This window comes from Myotis yumanensis, unplaced genomic scaffold, assembly GCF_028538775.1.
Source record: "Myotis yumanensis isolate MYYU_CA2020_CCGP unplaced genomic scaffold, mMyoYum1.0.hap1 SCAF_20, whole genome shotgun sequence".
Lineage (NCBI taxonomy): Eukaryota > Metazoa > Chordata > Mammalia > Chiroptera > Vespertilionidae > Myotis > Myotis yumanensis.
In genome coordinates, this window is record NW_027223771.1 from 7,893,826 (window position 1) to 7,913,388 (window position 19,563).

The following is a 19,563-nucleotide window of genomic DNA, read 5'->3' on the forward strand; positions in this document are numbered from 1 at the left end:
CTGAGCCCAGGCAGGCGAGGCGGCACTCACCCTGGAGTCCGACCCAGCTTCCTACCACACGGCCTGTCCGTCTGAGGGGCAGGGCGGGGCTCCCATCCGGCCAGCCGCCCACTCTGGCCAGGTGTGTCCGTGGGTGTTAAAGGGGCCGGCTTCGTTTAGATCGGTAGTTCCTGAACCGAGCTGAGTGTGACAACCCCAGGGAAGACGTATCAAATGAAATACCTGGACCGGCCAGTGTGGCTCAGTGGTTGAGCATTGACCCATGAACCAAGAGGTCACTGGTTTGATTCCCAGTCAGGGCACATACCCGGGTTGTGGGCTTGATCCCCAGTAGGAGGCGTGCAGGAGGCAGCCAATCCATGATTCTCTCTCATCATGGATGTTTCTCTCTCTCTCTCTCCCCCCCCCTCTCCCTTCCTCTCTGAAATCAATAAAAACACATTTTTTTAAAAAAAGATACCCATGGGCATGACGAGGTTAAGAAGTACAGATTAATAATTGCAGATGGTCCCTGGGATGTAAAGTACATCAGAGGACACATAGTCAGTAACATTGTAATTACTATGCATGGGGCCCGACTGGTGTGGCCCAGTGGTTGAGCATCGACCTATGAACCAGGAGGTAGGTCAGGGTTCGAATCCCGGTCAGGGCACATGCCCTGGTTGTGGGCTCAATCCCCAGTAGGGGGCGTGCAGGAGGCAGCCAGTCAATGATTCTCTCTCCTCGTTGATGTTTCTCTCTCTCTGTCTCCCATTCCCTTCCTCTCTGAAATCAATAAAAATATATTTGTAAAAAATTACTTAAAAACAATCAGGGCCTGGAGGGGGCAGTGCCACGCTGTTCCTTCCAGCTGTCACTACCCTCAGTCTCACCTTGACGGAGACTGCTCTGCAGGGACTGCTGACAAGGACAGGAGTGACTTGTCAGCATAAAGAAAAAAGGCCAGACTGGGCTCATCGGTCAAGTTCGTCTCCCCTTTCTAATAAATATTTACTACCCGCTGTTTACAACGTGCACGTTTGGACTTTCTTGAAACGCTTTCCTGAATTAAAAACATCACATTACCATTGGCTAAAAGAGGAGACGGCTCTATGTGCCAAGGATTTGGAACAAGTGCCAATTAGGCGATGCCAATTTTTTTTTTTGGCACTTATTTCCATGGGCAGCTCTGAGCCTCACAGTACCAGCCTTCTGCACACAAGAGAGACGCGATACTGGTGGTGGGGGGTCTCCAGGGTCCTAGGAAGGAGGACGGGCGGGGTTCTAGCTTTTCTAGGTCCTCTGCCACGCAGGTGGTTTCAGGAAGCAGGGACCTGGCGCACAGTGGAAGCCAGGCTGCTCCCACGCCACCTGAAGTAGCGTTTTCCCAGAGTTCTTCACCCCATCCCTTTGAGCCAGGAAATGGCCTTTTTAGGCTCCAAATGGTGAATGCCAAAGGAAGAATGTACATGAGTCCAGTGGAAGGAGGTTCTGGATTCAAAAGTTCACCTAAAGAAGAGCCCGGCTGGTGGGGCTCAGTGGTTGAGCATCGACCTATGAACCAGGAGGTCAGGGTCGATTCCCAGTCAGGGCACATGTCCGAGTTGTGAGGTCGACCCCCAGTGGGGGGCATGCAGGAGGCAGCCAATCAATGATCCTCTCTCCTCATTGATGTTTCTACCTCCCTCTCCCTCTCCCTTTCTCTCTGAAATCAATAGAAATATATTTTAAAAAAAGAAGAAGAAGAGTAATAACTCACGCAACCTGGCACATGCCACGGGGGACACATGCTGGCCCGCCACTCCCGGGCGCCCAGCACCTGGCCTCCCACGAGGGGCCCCGGGTGGGGACTCTGAGCCCCTTCTCAGAGTAATAACTGTCCGTGCAGAATGATGGAGGGCAGAAGGTTACCAAGGGAACAATTCAACGCAAATGTAATTCCAAATACAAACTAACTACAAATGCAGACTCCAGCAATACGCGTTTCCTGGTGAACAGGTTACATAACAAAATCTGACCCTGAGTGTACGAGAGTGTGTTTATGTGCACCATGTGTGCACTCAGCTCTCTAGGCATGCACTGTGCAAATGCCCATGACGGTAGACGTATATGCATGCCTGCTTGTGTATGTGCATATACATGTGTGCATGCATATACACGTGTGAGCGTGCACAGGTGCATGGAGTGTGAACACCTGTGTCCTCCAGCAGAAGCCATGTGCTCCTTCCTGGGCCGCCCCACACCCCCACCCGGGGCCGCTTACCTCCATGTTTCTGCAGAAGGTGGCGTTGGTGCCAAACAGGATCTGGCACTGCTCGTTGGCGCTGTAGTGCATGCCAGGCAGCTTGTGAGGGAGGCGCACGGCGTGCTGGCTCCGGGGGTCCGTGACCAGCAAGCAGGTGCTGACTTTCGACCTGAAACGGACAAGAGGTAAGTCGAAGCACAAAAGCACTGCCTGGGACTTGTTCTGATTTTGAGTCACTGAGAAGGCTGCGCCTCCACATTACTTATGGGCCACCCGGCCGGCGTGGCTGTGGTTGAGCGTCGACCTATGAACCAGGAGGTCACAGTCAGGGCACAGGCCCGGGTTGCGGGCTCCATCCCCAGTGTGGGACGTGCAGGAGGCAGCCGATCAATGATTCTCTCTCATCACTGATGTTTCTCTCTCCCTCTCCCTTCCTTACTCCAATCAGTGAAGATATACTGAGCGAGCCCTTGTCCCTTGTGAAGGCGCGGCCCTATCACAGGGGAGCCTGAGCGTGGAGACACCTCTGTTCTGCTGCCGCCACGGCCACCGACACAGTGGTGTCCACTCACGGTTCAAACATGGCAAAGAAATGAAGCAGCTCCAAAGCATGGTCACGGTGCTGGTATTTCAATCAATCAACAAGGATTTATGAATATGAGCTGAGTGCCCAACATCATATCAGCGCATGTGCCACGCTGGGTACGCACGTCACACCTGGTGCACACGGCACACCCAGGGCACAGCCCACACCAGGTGAACATGGCACCCCAGGTACACACGCCATACATCACACCAGGTGCACACATCATACCAGATGAACACGGCACACCAGCTGTACACATCACACCAGGTGCACACATCACACCAGGTACACACGTCACACCAGCTGTACACATCACACCAGGTGCACACATCACACCAGGTACACACATCATACCAGATGAACACGGCACACCAGCTGTACACATCACACCAGCTGTACACATCACACCTGGTGCACACGTCACACCCAGGGCACAGCCCACACCAGGTGAACATGGCACCCCAGGTACACACGGCACACATCACACCAGGTACACACATCATACCAGATGAACACGGCACACCAGCTGTACACATCACACCAGGTGCACACGGCACTCCAGGTGCACATGAGGGAGACAGCATGGCAGATATGGGAGGTTCTGCACTGACCATGCTTTAGGGCAGCTGAGAATTCTGGGAGATCCATTTCCCCTTCCCACACGTGCGGAGACCCCATGTTGCGTCTTCTGGGAGTACTTCCTATTGCAGGGAAGGCACAGAGGGACTCTAGGACTCACTTGAGGAAGTTTTCAAGGTCATCTCGACTGCAGGAGGACCAGGAGAGGTCGCTGGGGTTCCGGCCTTTCACCCACTCCCCTGACATGATGTGGGACCTGCCGGCGCAGGACGAGTGGTCGTCGTCGTGGTTCATGCCCAAGCTGCCGAGGGAGGAAGAGGAGACAGGACACTTATCCTACAGGCTTCTCATCTCCTCCTCCAGGGTCTAGCATCCAACTCCTTTTTTATTTTTTAAATTGATTTCAAAGAGGAAGGGGGAGGGAGAGAGAGATAGAAACATCAACGATGAGAGAGAATCATGGATCGGCTGCCTCCTGCACACCCCCTACTGGAGATCAAGCCTGGAACTAGGGCATGTGCCCTTGACTGTGACCTCCTGGTTCCTAGGTCGATGCTCAACCACTGAGTCACACCGGCCAAGGCCCACTGATGTTATTTTCAAACCTACTTGTGTCAGTCATGCTTACGACTTCACGGATAAAAATGGTCAAATGCTAAGTAAGTGTCCAGTAAAGCTACCATCTGATGAACTAGCATTGGGGTGAGGAGGCATGACATTGGTGTTTCAATGAAGGACTACCTGACTGAGAGGCTCGTGTTATTGTAGGTTTGCATCCCAGGGAGTCTCTTACTCTGACAGCATCACAGTTAACAGAAACGAGGAGTGTGAGGCCCACGCTGTAATTTTACTGTCAAGTGGCTGTGGGACTCAGGACACAGACTTGCTCCTGTCCCGTGCTGCCCAGGTGCATCCCACACAATAACAACTCCAGGGCCGGAGTTTGATCGGACCTTGAGACAAGGAACACTCGGCTTCTCCCCGAATCCTACGTGTTTGAGGCGCTCTGGGAGTGGCAGTTTTAGGAGGCTCTCAGCCTGCCTGTCCCTCTCTCAGAAGGTTTGGGATTTTTCTTTTTTAAAAAATGTTTTTATTGATTTTCAGGGAGGGAGAGAGAGAGAGAGAGAAACATCCATGATGAGAGAGAATCATGGATCGGCTTCCTCCTGCACACCCCCTAGTGGGGACCGAGTGCACAGCCTGGGCATGTGCCCTGACTGGGAATCGAACCAGCAACCTCTTGGTGCACAGGATGATGCTCAACCACTGAGCCACCACAGTTGGGCCTGAATTCACTTTAGAGGCAAAGACCGAACCACTCTCCATAGAGACACAGGGACTATGCTAACGGCAAAGCTCGATATGACCGAATACTCGACGGAGAGCTTCTCATTCGAGCCCGGGCTTCCTGCACTCTGGGAATAAAAGTGTTGCCCAGCTGGTGTGGCTCAGTGGCTGGGCATCCACCTATGAACCAGGAGGTCACGGTTCCGTTCCCGGTCAGGGTATGTGCCTGGGTTGCGGGCTCTGTCCCTGTGCAGGCGGCAGGCGATCGATGATTCTCTCTCATCATTGATGTTTCTCTCTCCCTCTCCCTTCCTCTCTGAAATCAATAAAAATATATTAAACAAAAAAGTTATTACATCGCTTACTTACTTTCAACGTAAAAGAAATAATCAACTGCCAAAATATTTAGATGCCACACCGGCAAATGAAATGCATGGAAGAAACATCTGGATCCTTTAAAGCTCCCCGGGAAATCGAAATGCACCATTCCCGCGCGTCCAGGGAGCGCACTGCTGCTGGTGGGGTCTGGACCTGCACCAAGTTCAAGGCCCACGCGTTTCATCTACAGACTCAACCCTGAGGGTGGAGAGTCTAAGGGACGGAGGGAGTTCAGAAGCTGTAACCGCCTCCTGCTAAATTATGAAACGCTCGTCCAAGGGGCTTTCCATGAAGTGTTGTCTGTATAGACTCCCTGCTGCTTGCACACCGAGGATTTGTTTTTGAAATTTCCACACCGTTGAAACATTGGCGGCTTTGTTACTGCTCTTTCCTTTCCCATTTATTTTTTTAGTGAGTTAGTTTGAGGCTCTTCCGAAACAACCCTTTTTATCTTTAAAAAGCATCTTCACTTCCCCTCGTGCAAATTATAGGCTTCTTGCAGTAATCACTCCTGCTTAAGATGGCATTCAAGGTGCCGGATAAAAACAGCTTCTCCTGGCCGCCTTAATGACGGTGTACGCAGCTCTCAGCTTGTCCCGAAGCCCCTCTGAATCCCGGCTCCGAGCAGCCATCCTGTGAAGAGGCGATGCCAGGAGCGGCGCCCAAGCGGTAATTGGTATTTGCACTAGCGGCAAGTTTGTAGCCGATGAGAGGTTATGCGGGCGGCAACTTTGTAGTGGAGAGTAGGTTATTAAGACAGGGAAGGAGGTCCTCCCCGCAGAATCCCATCGGGGATGTGGAAGGAAAAGGGGTTCCGGACACAGAGCCGCTCAGTGTGTGGTTCCCCCAGAGACGCGAAGCCCCTCGTGTGGGTGTCTCCGAGCACAGGTGACGACCAGGGAGGGCGGAACAGATTCCAAAATCAGGGTGCGAAAGCTGTTCTAGCGACTCCCCCATGGAAAACACTTACTTATTTTAAATACTAGAGGCCCGGCGCACGAAATTCGTGTGCGGTACAGTCCCTAGGCCTGGCCTGCAATCAGGGCCATCTTTCCCCGCCCCCAGCCGCCACCCACCCGGTTCCTCTTCCCCCGGCCATCAGGTGATCAGTCCCTGACGGCCGGGGGAAAGGGACCAAGAGGTTGGTTGTTCCCGCCCGCTTGCTGGCCCCGCCCCTGCCGCAGATGGCCATCAGGCGATCGGAGCCTGATGGCCAGGAAAAGGGACCAAAAGGTGGTCAGTGCGCCTCATAGTGGCTGGTCCAGCAGTTGTTCTGGTCATTCTGCCAGTAAGGTCAATTTGCATATTACCCTTTTATTATATAGGACGTTTCCAATGATTGGTGGGAGAGAGAAAAAGAGAGGGAGAGAGAGAGAGAGAGAGAGAAAGAGGGAGAAACAACGATGAGAGAGAGAGAGATCCATGGATCGGCTGCCTCCTGCACACCCCACACTGGGTATCAGGCCCGAAACCCGGGCATGTGCCCTGACCAGGAATCGAAACAAACATGACCTCCTGGTTCATAGGTCAACGCTCAAGCACGGAGCCACGTGGGCGGTGCTAGATGCAGCGTCCTTGTCTCACCTTGGACTCTGCGTCCAGGCTAAGACTCCAGAGGAAATCTTGGTGATTTCCATGCGATTCCTGTTAATGCTGGGCAGTGGGAAATTCCCACTTAGGGCACAAAGGGCACTTGAGTGGGGCCACCAGCCAGAAGGTTCCTGCAGCTCCAGAAGCTGCCCCTCCCGTTCAAAATCACCCCTCAGAGACGGGCAGAAGGAGAGTCTGCTTTTGCTGGTGTGGGAGAGGGAGGCGGGGGCTGTTATGAAGAGAGGGGCTGGGCGCTATGCTGGTGCAGGGGGGCCTTGCGAGTTCCAGGGGCCCCTCCTCGGAAGCCAGTCCTACAGCTCAGGGCAGACACAGGAGGAGGAGGAGGAGGAAGAGGAGGAGGAAGAGGAGGAGGAGGAGGAGGAGGAGGGATGTGGCCGTGGCAGATGGCAGGGGAGGACGGGACCGGGCTTGTCCATGATGCATGCGCAAGACCCTGCAACGCTCAGCAGCACGTTGAGAAAATATCATCACAAGAGGACATGAGCCCCAAGTGATCTGTCCGGTTCAGGAAACTGGATCAGACAGACGGGGCTGGGAGGACGCTCACACGCAGACTTTTACCCGGGGCCCACGCACCTTGGCATGAGACCGGAGCACCCTGCTCGCATGCCCACCTGCCCCTCAGTCCGGCGCTGATGGCCCTGGGAGCTGAGTAGCAATGGACGGCAGGACACAGGGGGCCAGGGAGGAGCCCATCCGAAACCCAGCCTGGACGGCCTGATGGAAAAGCAGACCCCAGTGCCGTGCCTGCCTGCAGACCCTTTTTGGTTTGCAAGGAAGACCAACCCCGACTGTCTATGATACAACAGCCCTAATTCCAACAAGGACACACCGCCCGGCTGGCGAGGCTCAGTGGTTGAATGTCGAGCTGTGAACCAGGAGGTCACAGTTGGTTCAATTCCAGGTCAGGGCACAAGCCCGGGTTGTGGGCTCCATCCCCAGTAGGGGGCGTGCAGGAGGCAGCTGATCCGTGATTCTCTCTCATCATTGATGTTTCTCTCTCTCTCTTCCTCTCCCTTCCTCTCTGAAATCAATAAAAATCTATTTTTTTTAAAAAAAGGTTATGGGCATGGATGTTCTACCTTCAGAAACCTGGACTTGGGAGCTGGCTGAAAAGGAAGTAGGGAGGCAACCAGATGAAGATAAATAAATCCCAGTACTTGAATGCTGGGTTGAGAGTGACTCAAAGATCATGCTGATCCCAGGAGAGAAATGCGAGTAGAAGACGCCGAGAAAAACCTCTTCACATCCCAGCAGATGCTTTCAGAACAGACCCAAACCCCAAGTTAAGATTTCAACCCTCAGAGCCCAGCTGGCGTGGCTCAGTGGTTGGGCATCAACCTATGAACATGCCCGTGTTACGGGCTCCATCCCCAGTAGGGGGCATGCAGGAGGCAGCGGATCCGTGATTCTCTCTCATCATTGATGTTTCTCTCTCTCTGAAATCAATAAAAAATATATTAAAAAAAAAAAAAGATTTCAACCCTCCGAGCCTGTGGCTGGGTGAGCTCTGGGGCTCCCTGCAGGGCTGAGCCCAGGCTCGCTGGCCGGGTCCACGCTGTGGAAGAAGCAGAGGCGTGGACCAGCACGGACTCCGGATGTGGAGAGCTCGGGTGCAGAGATACATCCTCGGGAAGGAGTTTAAACACCCGAGTGTCCGACACTTACTTGTGGCCCAGCTCATGGGCGATGGTGAAGGCGAGGTTGAGGCCGTTGTCCTCGGCGAGCACACATTTCCTCTTGGCGCTGCACACGCCTCCTAAGTAAGCAATCCCTGCAGCGGAGACAGACACAGCCTTCAGAATCCTGGGCCCTGACCTCGCCGGGAGGGTCCGGGCGGTCGCACGGCGCGCAGGGCGGAGAGAGGGGCAGACGGGGTGGTGAGGGGCACAGGGCTGGTCCTGCCCTTCCAGAGCTCACAGAGGGATCGGTGGGCACGCAACACTTTGGCCTCAGCCTAGTAAGAATAGTAGTCACAACAAATGCCTATCAGGCATTTTTAAAAAAAAATTTTAAAAGAATATTTTTATTGATTTCAGAGAGGAAGGGGGGGGAGAGAGAGAGAGAGAGAGAGAGAGAGAGAGAGAGAGAGAGAAAGGAACATCAATGATGAGAGAGAATCATGGATCGGCTGCCTCCTGCACACCCCCTACTGGGGATCGAGCCTGCAACCTGGGCATGTGCCCTGACTGGGAATCGAACTGTGACCTCCTGGTTCCTAGGTTGATGTTCAACCACGGAGCCACGCCGGCCGGGTAACATCCTGTTTGTGGATCTCAACTTCATTCTGGGGTGGACCTGAGCCACTCCCTCCTGCCCGGTCCCTCCAACAGCCCCCGAGCTGCCCGCTCTGCACGGAGATGCGCTGGGACCCGGGGCACCCCGAGCGGGCAGCACACCGGGTGTCTACTTCCATTCAGAAACCAGCAGCAGCTGGGCCAAGGGGGGAGAGCGTTCCGATGAAAGGGATAAAGAATGGTTTCTGGCCTCGCGATGCTGGTTTGCTCATGGACATCCCAACCCAGCCGCGCAGACGACTGACCTCCAGCAAGGACGCCGTCCGGCTCCTCAGGGCCTTCGAGGCCATCTCTCTGGTTTTATTTAAAAAAAAATTTTTTGTGTGTGTGGCTTGTTGCGAAGTGGCCAGCAGCGAGTCAGAGGCACACTCCCACGCAGCCCTCCTGGTATGCACGTGCAGTGCACACACACATGCACACGCATGCACACACACACACTCACGAGCACTTAAGCCACACCCAGCAGCACCATCCCAGGCCCAGGCCAGGCCTCCGGGGCCAATAAATTAATTACAAACAATCCGACGAGCACGCCCGGGAGCAGCCGTCTGGCGAGGGGTAAGGGCGGCGGCCAAGGCCAGCTGTGCGGAGCCTGCCGTCCCGGGGCGTCTGCTGCCCCAGCAGACTCAACGCCACACGGACATGTCCCCAGCCTCGGGTGCGCTCTGGCTGGAGCAGGCGGTCCCCATCCCCACTCTGATGAGGTAACGCACAGGCTGGGGAGTCGGCTCAGCACAGGGCCTTCCAGTAATTGCCTTTTAATCTGTCCAAGGCGCAGATGGTTCTGCAAAGCTAGAAACAAAGGCTCGGTTTATTTACAAAAAAAAAAAATGTTCTCACACGAGGGTGGGGGAAGGTCCAGGGCTATTTTTTTTTCAATTGACTTAAATAGAGAGGGAGAGGGAGAGAGAGAAGCATCAATGATGAGAGAGAATCATGGATCAGCTGCCTCTTGCAGGCCCCCTACTGGGGACTGAGCCTGAAACCCGGGCATGTGCTCTGACCACGAATCAAACCATGATCGCTTGGTGCATAGGACATGGCTCAATCCACTGAGCCTCACAGGCCAGGAAAGGTCCAGTGCTTTTTTTTTTTTTTTTATTTGTATTGATTTCAGAGAGAGGAAGGGAGAAGATATAGATAGAAACATCAATGATGAGAGAGAATCATTGATCAGCTGCCCCCTGCACACACCACGTTGGGGATCAATCCTATAACCTGGGCGTGTGCCCTTGACTGGAATCGAACCAGAGACCCTTCAGTCCGCAGGCTGATGCTCTATCCATTGAGCCAAACCGGCCAGGGCTGCCCAGTGCTTTTTGACGATTCACTGCGACCATGAGCAACCTAGTCCTCGAGCCGAGCCAGGGAAAGAGAAAGAAAAGGACCTGGACACACCCGAGTGCATTGACGAATGACAGTGCACAAGTGTGTGGAACTCCCACCACCACGCGGGGGGCGGGGGGGGGATGGGGATCCCAGGTTGCGGTAAAAGAAAGGGCTGCAGGGACTAAATGGGCAGGAAACCATGAGCTTCAGCGGGAAGCAAAGGCCACCGCTCTTCCATGTTCCCTGGGAGGAAACAGCCGTCAGAGGGAGGGTGAGCTGGCGGCTCGCAGAGACCCCATCGCCTCCGGCTGCAAAGGCACCAACCGGCAAACACCCACCCAATCCCCACATCGGAGCTCGTCCACAAAAGAGGAAAACTCGGCCCGGCCGGCGTGTTTCTCCAACACTCACGCTCCTCCGGGCGAACCCCGGGCCTCCCTCACCAAAGTGCTGATAAACGAAGACAATGAATAATCTTCTTAGACTTAGAAGATCTCCTAAACCTCGATGTGTTTATACAGAGACGTGGGTGGGATAGAGGAGAGGTTCCCCGTGGTCAAGTCCAAATGCTCTTAATCCTAAAGATAAAAAGACTCAAGAGACGGAGGCAGTAATAGTCACAGCAGTTACCTCCAAGATATGGTGAGGTCATTATAGCTCCTTTTAATTGTCTCCTTTCTGTGTGTGGCTTAAACCTAATAGAACGAATATGTACTTGCTATGGAGATTAAAGCTATTGGTTATATTTCATTTATCCCAGCAGACATGGAACAGAGGCAGAGGAGGTACACACACACACAAGAGTCCTCCAGGCCCGGCCGGTGTGGCTCAGTGGTTGAGCGTTGACCTCTGAACCAGGAGGTCACGGTTCGATTCCCGGTCAGGGCACATGCCCGGGTTGTGGGCTTGATCCCCAGTTGGGGGCGTGCAGGAGGCAGCCGATCCATGGTTCTCTCTCACCACTGATCTTTCTATCTCTCCCCCCTCTCTCTTCCTCTCTGAAATCAATTTTTAAAAATACGTATATATTTTTAAAGTCCCCTAGATTTTGACTCTGATAAGAAGTTCAACACACAACTGAATGTGTGCTTCTATCCCAGCTCCATCTCTCCGACACCCCTGGCAAAACACATATTTTAAATGGGAGATGCTGAGGACAGACGAGAAGGGCTGCGGCGAGTTTCTCTGACGCTGGAGAAGTCCGTTTAATTCATCCCGACAGCGGTCGCGTCCCGGAGCCGCCCGGCCTGTCCCCCAGCCGTGTCATCTCAGGGCAGACACTCTCCCTCCGCCTCCCGCTTCCGCTTCTGGGAGGAGCACGGCTTCGGTGAGGAAACTGGGGGCAAGGAGGCTTCATTGTTTTCTTTTTCAGTAGAAAACTGCACGGTGTCAGCACATAATTCTCACAGCCCTGCCAGGGGACTGCGGATTCAAGAAGTAAACTACACCGGACAGTGTAAACTCTGTTCATCCGGCAAACAGTCCCGGGTAAACAGTCCCAGCTGCTGGCCCGGCTGCCCACGTCTCGGACCATCCTGGGCTCCCACCAACCGCTCACGGTACCAGCACCATCCTGGCTGTCACTGGGATGCCATGTGCCAATGACAAGGAAGAAATTTACATCTATTCACTGGCAACCGCGGTGGTTAGGATCAAGTCCTGAGTTCAGGCTCATTCCCAAGTCCTTGGGCTCTAAGTGGATGGAGGTGTGATTTAAATTTGTGAACCAGCCCAGCAGGCGTGGCTCAGGAACCAGGAGGTCATGGTTCGATACCCAGTCAGGGCACACACCTGGGTTTAATCCCCAGTAGGGGGCGTGCAGGACGCAACTGATCCGTGATTCTCATCATTGATGTTTCTCTCTCCCGCTCCCTCTCCCTTCCTCTCAAAAATAAAAAAAGTTAAAAAAAATAAAAATAATACATTTGTGAACCACATTAAAAAGCAAATTGCTTTTTAACTGGCCAGTGTGGCTCAGTTGGTTGAGCGCCATCCCATGCACCTAAAGGTCACCGGTTCGATTCCCAGTTGGGGCACATACCTGGGTTGCGGGTGCATCCCCAGTCAGGATGCCTATGGACCACATGAGCTGTGTCTATAATTTGCCTTGACTCTATTCCAAGGCCCCGTGCAACGGAATGCTCTAGAAAGTTGCCTGGGACGACCTTGACATACGGCTTCACTCCCTCTCACGCTAACAGCTCTATTTCCACAGGAAGCATAAAATACAAGGCTGTGCGCAGAAATGTGTGCCAAGTGAGCAGAGAAAAAAGAACCGCGCTCTCAGAATGATTAAGAAACCACACTTCTTGCGAATGCTTGGCCGAGCGAAGCCACCCTCTTGGGGATGAAAGGCGGAATTTAAAAGACCCAGGCTGAGGGTCGAGGGCAGGCCCAAGGGGATTTCGATCTGTGCTTTGTTCTAGGCCCCTCGAGGGTGGGCCGGTTCTTGGGCTGCGAGTGGGAGTGGGGCTGGGGTGCGAGGAGGGCAGGCTAGGCCGGAGGGCGGCTCTGGGCACCAGCTCCTGAGCAAAAGTCCATCAGCACTCCCCTGGCAAGGGCACGCGAACCCCTCAATAAAGAAGTGGTCCCCACACCCAACTCAGGAAGCTGGCTGTCATGTGGATGCCGACTCAGCATCTGAGCTCAAGTCAACCTGCCCCGAGAAGCCCTCCCTCCCATGCACTGAGGAGGCCTGGGCAGGGCTCCGTGCTGCTAACAGGATGCAAGAATAAGGACATTGCACCCGGACGGTGTGGCTCAGTGGTTGAGCGTCGACCTAGGAACCAAGAGGTTGAGGTTCGATTCCCGGTCACGGCACGCTCGATCCTCACTGTGGGGCGTGCAGGAGGCAGCCGATGCATGATTCTTTCTCATCATTGATGTTTCTCTCTCCCTCCCTCTCCCTTCCTCTCCGCAATCAATAAAAATATATATATTTTTAAAAGGGTGTTGAATGCCCAAGAGAATGAGAATGGTACTTATTTCATTGGACCCGACTCAGAAGCCTCTGTTTGCCACGCAGACGTGGTGCCATTCTTGGGGACATAAACCGCGGCGTATTTCTCCTGGGCCAGCTGGGGGTGAGGAGGGCAGGCTCTGGTCTCGGGTGTGGGTCTGCCTCCCGCTCTGCCGCTTGCCATCTGGGTGATGATGGCGTCCGTGCCATCTCTCTAAGCCTTCCCCACCTCCCCCACCCCCGTTGGTAAGATGACACTGACACCCACCTCCCGGGTGGAGGATTCAGTCAATCATGCCAGGGGAGCACTTCTCACGTAGGAAGCCCCGAACAGATATAATCTATCGCTGCAATTATTTCGAGCGAGTCCAAAGAGGGAGGGAGGGAGAGAGAGAGAGAGAGAGAGAGAGAGAGAGAGAAAAGTTGAACAGAAAGTATTTGTCAAGCAAAAGCTCTGCCAAGAAAGCATGTAAGGATTTCGCAGGAAGGGCAGTGTTCGTGGAGGAGTCTCTCAAGGCTTTTATGAACGTGACATCCGGGAAGCTGAAGACAGTGGGGGCTTCACCTACGTTTCTTTCCTTTTTAAAAAAAATATGTTTTTAATCTTTTTAGAGAGAGAGAGGAAGGGACAGGGAGAGGGAAACGTCAATGATGAGAGAGAATCATGGATCGGCTGCCTCCTGCACGCCCCCGACTGGGGATGGAGCCCGCAACCCGCGCATGTGCCCCGACCGTGAATCGAACCGTGACCTCCTGGTTCATAGGTTGATGCTCAACCACTGAGCCACACCGGCCAGACCTTATGGTCCTTTTGAGATGAGAGAAGCATTGCCCTCAGATAATAGACATCCCAACACACTTACATCTCCCCCTTTCATGTAACATACCAATTTTCACTCATTCTGAAGCCAGTCAGATACTGGGTCAGTCAGAACTATTTGCTGAAGTCCCTGTATGTGTTCAAACCTCCACGTTGTTCTCAGGGCAGCCAAGACCTTCTGGAATTTGCTTTAAAAGATGTGGAGCCCGGCCAGTTTGGCTCAGTGGTTGACCATCGACCTCTGAACCAGGAGGTCACGGTTTGATTCCTGATCAGGGCACATGCCCGGGTTGCAGGCTTGATCCTTAGTGGGGGGGTGCAGGAGGCAGCCGATCCACGATTCTCTCTCATCACTGATGTTTCTATCTCTCTCTCCCTCTCCCTTCCTCTCTGAAATCCATACAAATATATTGTAAGAAATCCTAAACGGGTGGGCAGTGTGCTCTGTGCGGGTCTGTGGGAAGGCCAGAGAGCTGGGGTGACACTGACCAGAACTTCGCCAACCGGCGTCTCAGGCGCTCAGCTCCCAGCAGCAGGAATAAACCCGTTTCCTCCCGAGCGCAGGGCTGGCCTGGCCGAGAGGTGCCTTCAGCCCCGAGCTGGCACCTTTGCCGGTGGCTCGGGGACCCCAGCCCGGTGCTGGCACCATCAGAGAGCCTAGGAGACGCTCTTGGCCACCACATAGGGGCCCAGTGCAGACCCTTATACTGTGACCTCGTCAGCCAAGTGGGTTTGCGCCCCAAACGGTCCTAGTTAACGACATTGCGCCTTGGCCCCCGGAGGGTTTGGGCGGCATTGACGGCACCACGGCGATCCCCCAACAGTTTGCCCTTTGCCCCGCGGCTACTGTGGATGCATCCACCTGGAACCACACCGACGGCGGCCTAAACACCAACACAGATGCCGGGAGGAAGCAGGCGGCCAGGTACGCACCGGGGAGGTGCCAATGTGGGCAGACAGTTCTCAGCTTTACGTCTGGGCGTGCGCCCGGCTCTGGCTCGCTCTTGAATGCCTCGCTGGCAGGCAGCTCGCCGGGATGAAAGGGAGCGTGGCACGCTGGAACAGAGAGGCGTGACAGGAACAAGGGGGCTTTGTTCCGCTAGATCTTCTGCAAAGCCCGGCGCCCCGACAGGCGTGGGCGCTGAGCCAGGGGGCGCAGGGTGGGGCGACGTGCGCACCTGGGCGGCCTCTGAGCCTCCCCACACTGAGCGGGCAGGCTGGGGTCCCAGCACTCCTGCCCGCGGCCATCCCACAGCAAGACCACCTGGGGCCTGCCCCTTCTGGGAGGGCAGTGTTTGGCCACCCAAGGGAACGTGTGGAACTATCATTAGCGACCGTGACGGAAGGTTCACCTTCGGGAAGAGGTGAGAGAGGACAATTGCTCTGAAGAACGGGAGACACCCCTGCACAACGAAAATCAATTCTGGCCGGGCCGGTGTGGCCCAGTGGTTGAGCGTCGACCTAGGAACCAGGATGTCAGGGTTTGATTCCCTGTCAGGGCACATGCCCGGGTGGCGGGCTCCATCCCTAGTGGGGGGTGGGGGGGTGTCCAGGAGGCAGCTGATCCATGATTCTCTCTCATCACTGATGTTTGTATCTTTCTCTCCCTCTCCCTTCTCTAAAAAGATAAAATAAAATAAAGTTTAAAAAAAAAAAAGAACAAGTTGAAACACAGACATGGTTCCTCTGCCACAAATGACTCTGCCGTCACACATTCCAAGGAGGGGACTCAGAGGGATGTGATCTGGGAGAGAGAAGGCTCGCCATTGTGCAGAGGCAAAAACGCCTTTCTTCCCCGGTCCCCGTTCTTCACCCCAAGTTCAAAGGCGGGGAAAGGGCACTGTTTTCCCGGGGTCCCCTCTGATCGGCCTGAACCTTCTCCTGGACTCACATGTTCCGGAGCGGCCACAGGAGGACACAGAAAGCTCTTTGTCCGCACTGGCTGCCTTGGGCACTCACTTCCCTTTTTATTTTTAAGTAAGTTTTTATTGATTTGAGAGAGAGAGAGAGGAAGGGAGAGGGAGAAAGAGAGAGAGGAAGGGAGAGGGAGAGAAAGATAGAAACATCAATGATGAAAGAGAATCACTGATCGGCTGCCTCCTGCACACGCCCTACTGGGGATCGAGCCTGCAACTGGGCATGTGCCCTGACCGGGAATCGAACCGGTGACCTCTGGTTCATAGGTCAACGGTCTATGAACTCACTGCCGGGCAAAACAAAAAATTTTAATACACACACACACACGGGAACATATCTGTGTTTCCTAACCCCCATGAAACACAGGTGTTCAGACTCAGCCTGGTGACCTACTTAGGAAGCCTTCCCTTTGTCTTGCAGCACCAAGGGGACCAGAATGGTCTGTGGGGAGGAGGAGGAGGAGGAGCAGGAGGAGGAGGAGCAGGAGGAGGAGGAGCAGGAGGAGGAGGAACTGACAAGGTAGGTCTTAGAAGGCAGCCCCCTCCCTGCCCGCCGCAGGGAAAGCTCTGTTGGCACCAGGAGGCATTTTGCAGGCGGAAAACCTCCCAGTTGGAGCGCAGCTGCAGAGCCCACACTTCCGAGGGGAGGGAGGCAGGATCAGAGGCCATCTTCAAGATCAGCACTTCCCTCGGGGATTCACGTTGGCCCGTGTCTCCGGATGGCGTGCCTCACTGTTTCCAGCGCTGTGTTCCTGACCTCGGGCCTCGTAGCAAAGACCATCCAATCCCAAGGGCACAGCTACTTACCCTCAGACAAGCCAATGAAAAGTTTAATGGAGCGGCCAGTGTAAGGCCTCTTGCCAGGGACCCTCCGTCCAAGTGTCTGGGTCTTCTCGTTCCATTAGAGACATTTCCCGGGCGCCCTGGCTCCTGGCTCCATCCGCCCGCCACTGGAATTGCGAGGAAGCTGCACACGGGCGTACAGGAGTGCCTGGCACCCTCGTCCGCCGGCCTGGCGGGGCCTGGAGGCGGGGACGGGGCCGTTGCTGACGGGGACCATGTGCAGCCCAACCACACCTTCCTACAGGCTTCCTGGCTGATCTCTTCCTTAGGATCGGATGGCCTGCACCGGAGCTGAGGTCACAGGATGAGTCATTCCCCAGCATGCCCGGGGCTTTCTCGGGGCAGGAGGTGTCACTAGCTTGGCTGCTCAGGTGCCTGCTTTTCCTGAACTCCCTAAATCTTGTCTCAAAGGGTCTTCTTTTTCTGCTTTCTCCTGAGTTTTTTTTTAAATAAATATACTTTTGATTTTAGAGAGGAAGGGAGAGGGAGAGAGAGAGAGAAACATCAATGATGAGAAATCAATAAAAATGTATATATTTTAAAAAGGGTCCACTGGCCCAGCCAGCATGGCTCAGTGGTTGAGCGTCGACCCGGAGATCACAGTTCGATTCCTGGTCAGGGCACATGCCCTGGTTGCGGGCTCGATCCCCAGTGTGGGGTGTGCAGGAGGCAGCTGATCCGTGATTCTCTCTCATCATTGATGTTCCTCTCTCCCCACCTTCGTTCCTCTCTGAAATCAATAAAATTTTTTTTTTTTTTAAAAGGGGTCAACTGTATTCTGAAGGTAGAGGGGGCAAGAACTGCTGATTGATTGTAAGTACCAGGTTCCTTCTGAAACTAAGACCCTGCAACGGCCGGTCAGCTTCGGGAAACGGCTAATAAAAATCACAGCCACCATTTCCCACGGCGGTGGGCGCTGTGCCACACGCTGCCCATGTGCTTGTGTGCGTGCTTCATCCTGACCTCACCGCAGGCACGTGGGGGTCCAGCCACGATGCCGCAGACGGGAGGTGAAGGGGATGGGCCCCAGGGCACACACTGGGGAGCAGCAGCACTGGGGACTTCCGCCCGGAGCCCCCTCTTCCACTCCGTGCCGGGCCTCCCCGGCGTCCTCGCCAGCATCCTTGCCTTCTTCACTCCCTCCGACGTTCGCACGCAGGCTGAGCAGATCTGGGTGTGGACGCAAAGGGCTTCTTGGCCCAACACTTCCAGATTTATTTTTCCAAGATGAAAACCTCTGGGGGTTCCCACTTGATCTCCAAACGTATGTTTATCTTGGCAGCTGGCGCTCAATGGCAGGAGAAATGCTGCAACCGGCCCGTGCGGCCGGCCCCAGGGGCCCCCGCCGGTCCCCTCGCCCTGTGGCTCCGGGAACCCTTCCATTTAATCAGTGTCTCGGCCAAGGTGGAGAGGAGAGGCCGTGGCGCTCCCCAGGGCCCCCTGGCACGGCCCCCGCACAGCTGTTGGGTCCGGTTTGATTTTGTAACCATGGGGTCCAGGAGACAGGACACAATAGAAAATATTGGAAGAGTATGAAACCGAACTAGAGAACGGCAGTGGGAACTTGGAGGAAGAAGTATTAAGTGGAATTGGCATTTCCCCCCCAAAAAAATAGAAAGAAAAGAAAAACCACACCAAAAACACTAATCGTTTTCATGGAATCGACCTTGGAATACCGTGGGAACGGGAAAGGGCTGCGGGTTGGACAGACTGTGCCCTTCGGAGAAGTGGACGGTCCAACAGCCCCAGTGAGAGAGGACAGAGAAGCTTCTCAGGGCGGATGGGGTGGGGGGACGGGAGGACGTGGGACTCAGGGCGGGGGGTTCGCCCGCCAACTAGAATACAGCACATCCTCACAGCTCAGGGCAGAGATGAGGGTTATGTACTCAGAAGAGAATAAACAAAAGCCAGCTCTGAGTCATATGAGAGAAAACCATACAACCAGATGCAGGCTGGTTGGACACACTGCATATTCATTCATTCATTCACTCATTCATTCAATCATTCATTTCTATTCATTCACTCATTCATTCATTCAACAATTCAATCATTCATTCATTCCTAGTCATTGAATCATTCTCTCATCCATTCCACCAATCATTCATTCCTTCAATCATTCGTCCATTCAATCAATCATTCATTCATTCAATCACTCATCCAGTCATCATTCATTCATCAGCAGTGGGGACTAAGTCTTCCAAGCCCTGGGCCAGGCGCTGAGGGACACGACACACGGGTAAAGCCCGTGTCTGTGTGTGCAGAGTCCTCTGAGGCACATGAGGCACCGGTGCTTCCATGGGGACAAGTTCAGTGAGCAGGAGGGTGGAGCAGAGACGGAAGAGCGGTGGCCGTCCACGCTGAGTCGTGAACACGGGGAAGGACAGCACCCGCCTGGGCAGCCCTGTCAGTGGAGAGAGGTCAGCATGGACTGGTCACCGACAGCGCCAGCCAGACTGAGACGGGTGTCAGCGGTCCCTCTATCAAGGCCGATGTCACACTGAAAAGTCGAGTCACTCGTTACGGACACGGCCCCCAAAGAGGAAGCACGCCTGGGGTCCGACACCTGGCTCGCAGGCCTGTTTAGAGGATGGGCGGAGGACAACCTATAAAGACTCTAACAGGTGACATCAATGGCAGCTGTCACCGCTAGCTAGATCTCAAAGGGCCTTAAAGTCCCCTATGAAGTGGTCATTTTAAGGATTACAAAGATTTTTTTTTTTTTTGAGAGCGGAAA

General features: G+C 54.3%; 1 protein-coding gene across 1 annotated transcript in view; it reads right to left on the bottom strand.

Annotated features, from left to right (window-relative positions):
- Positions 1-19,563, bottom strand: part of ADAMTS17 (ADAM metallopeptidase with thrombospondin type 1 motif 17) — a 90,689-nt gene that overhangs the window by 45,179 nt on the left and 25,947 nt on the right. Inside the window, exons 8-10 of the mRNA XM_070400340.1 lie at positions 8,334-8,439; positions 3,550-3,690; positions 2,243-2,393 (exon numbers count right to left, since the gene is read on the bottom strand). Of these exons, the coding sequence (XP_070256441.1) occupies positions 2,243-2,393; positions 3,550-3,690; positions 8,334-8,439 (398 nt within the window). The remainder of the gene's footprint in view (positions 1-2,242; positions 2,394-3,549; positions 3,691-8,333; positions 8,440-19,563) is intronic.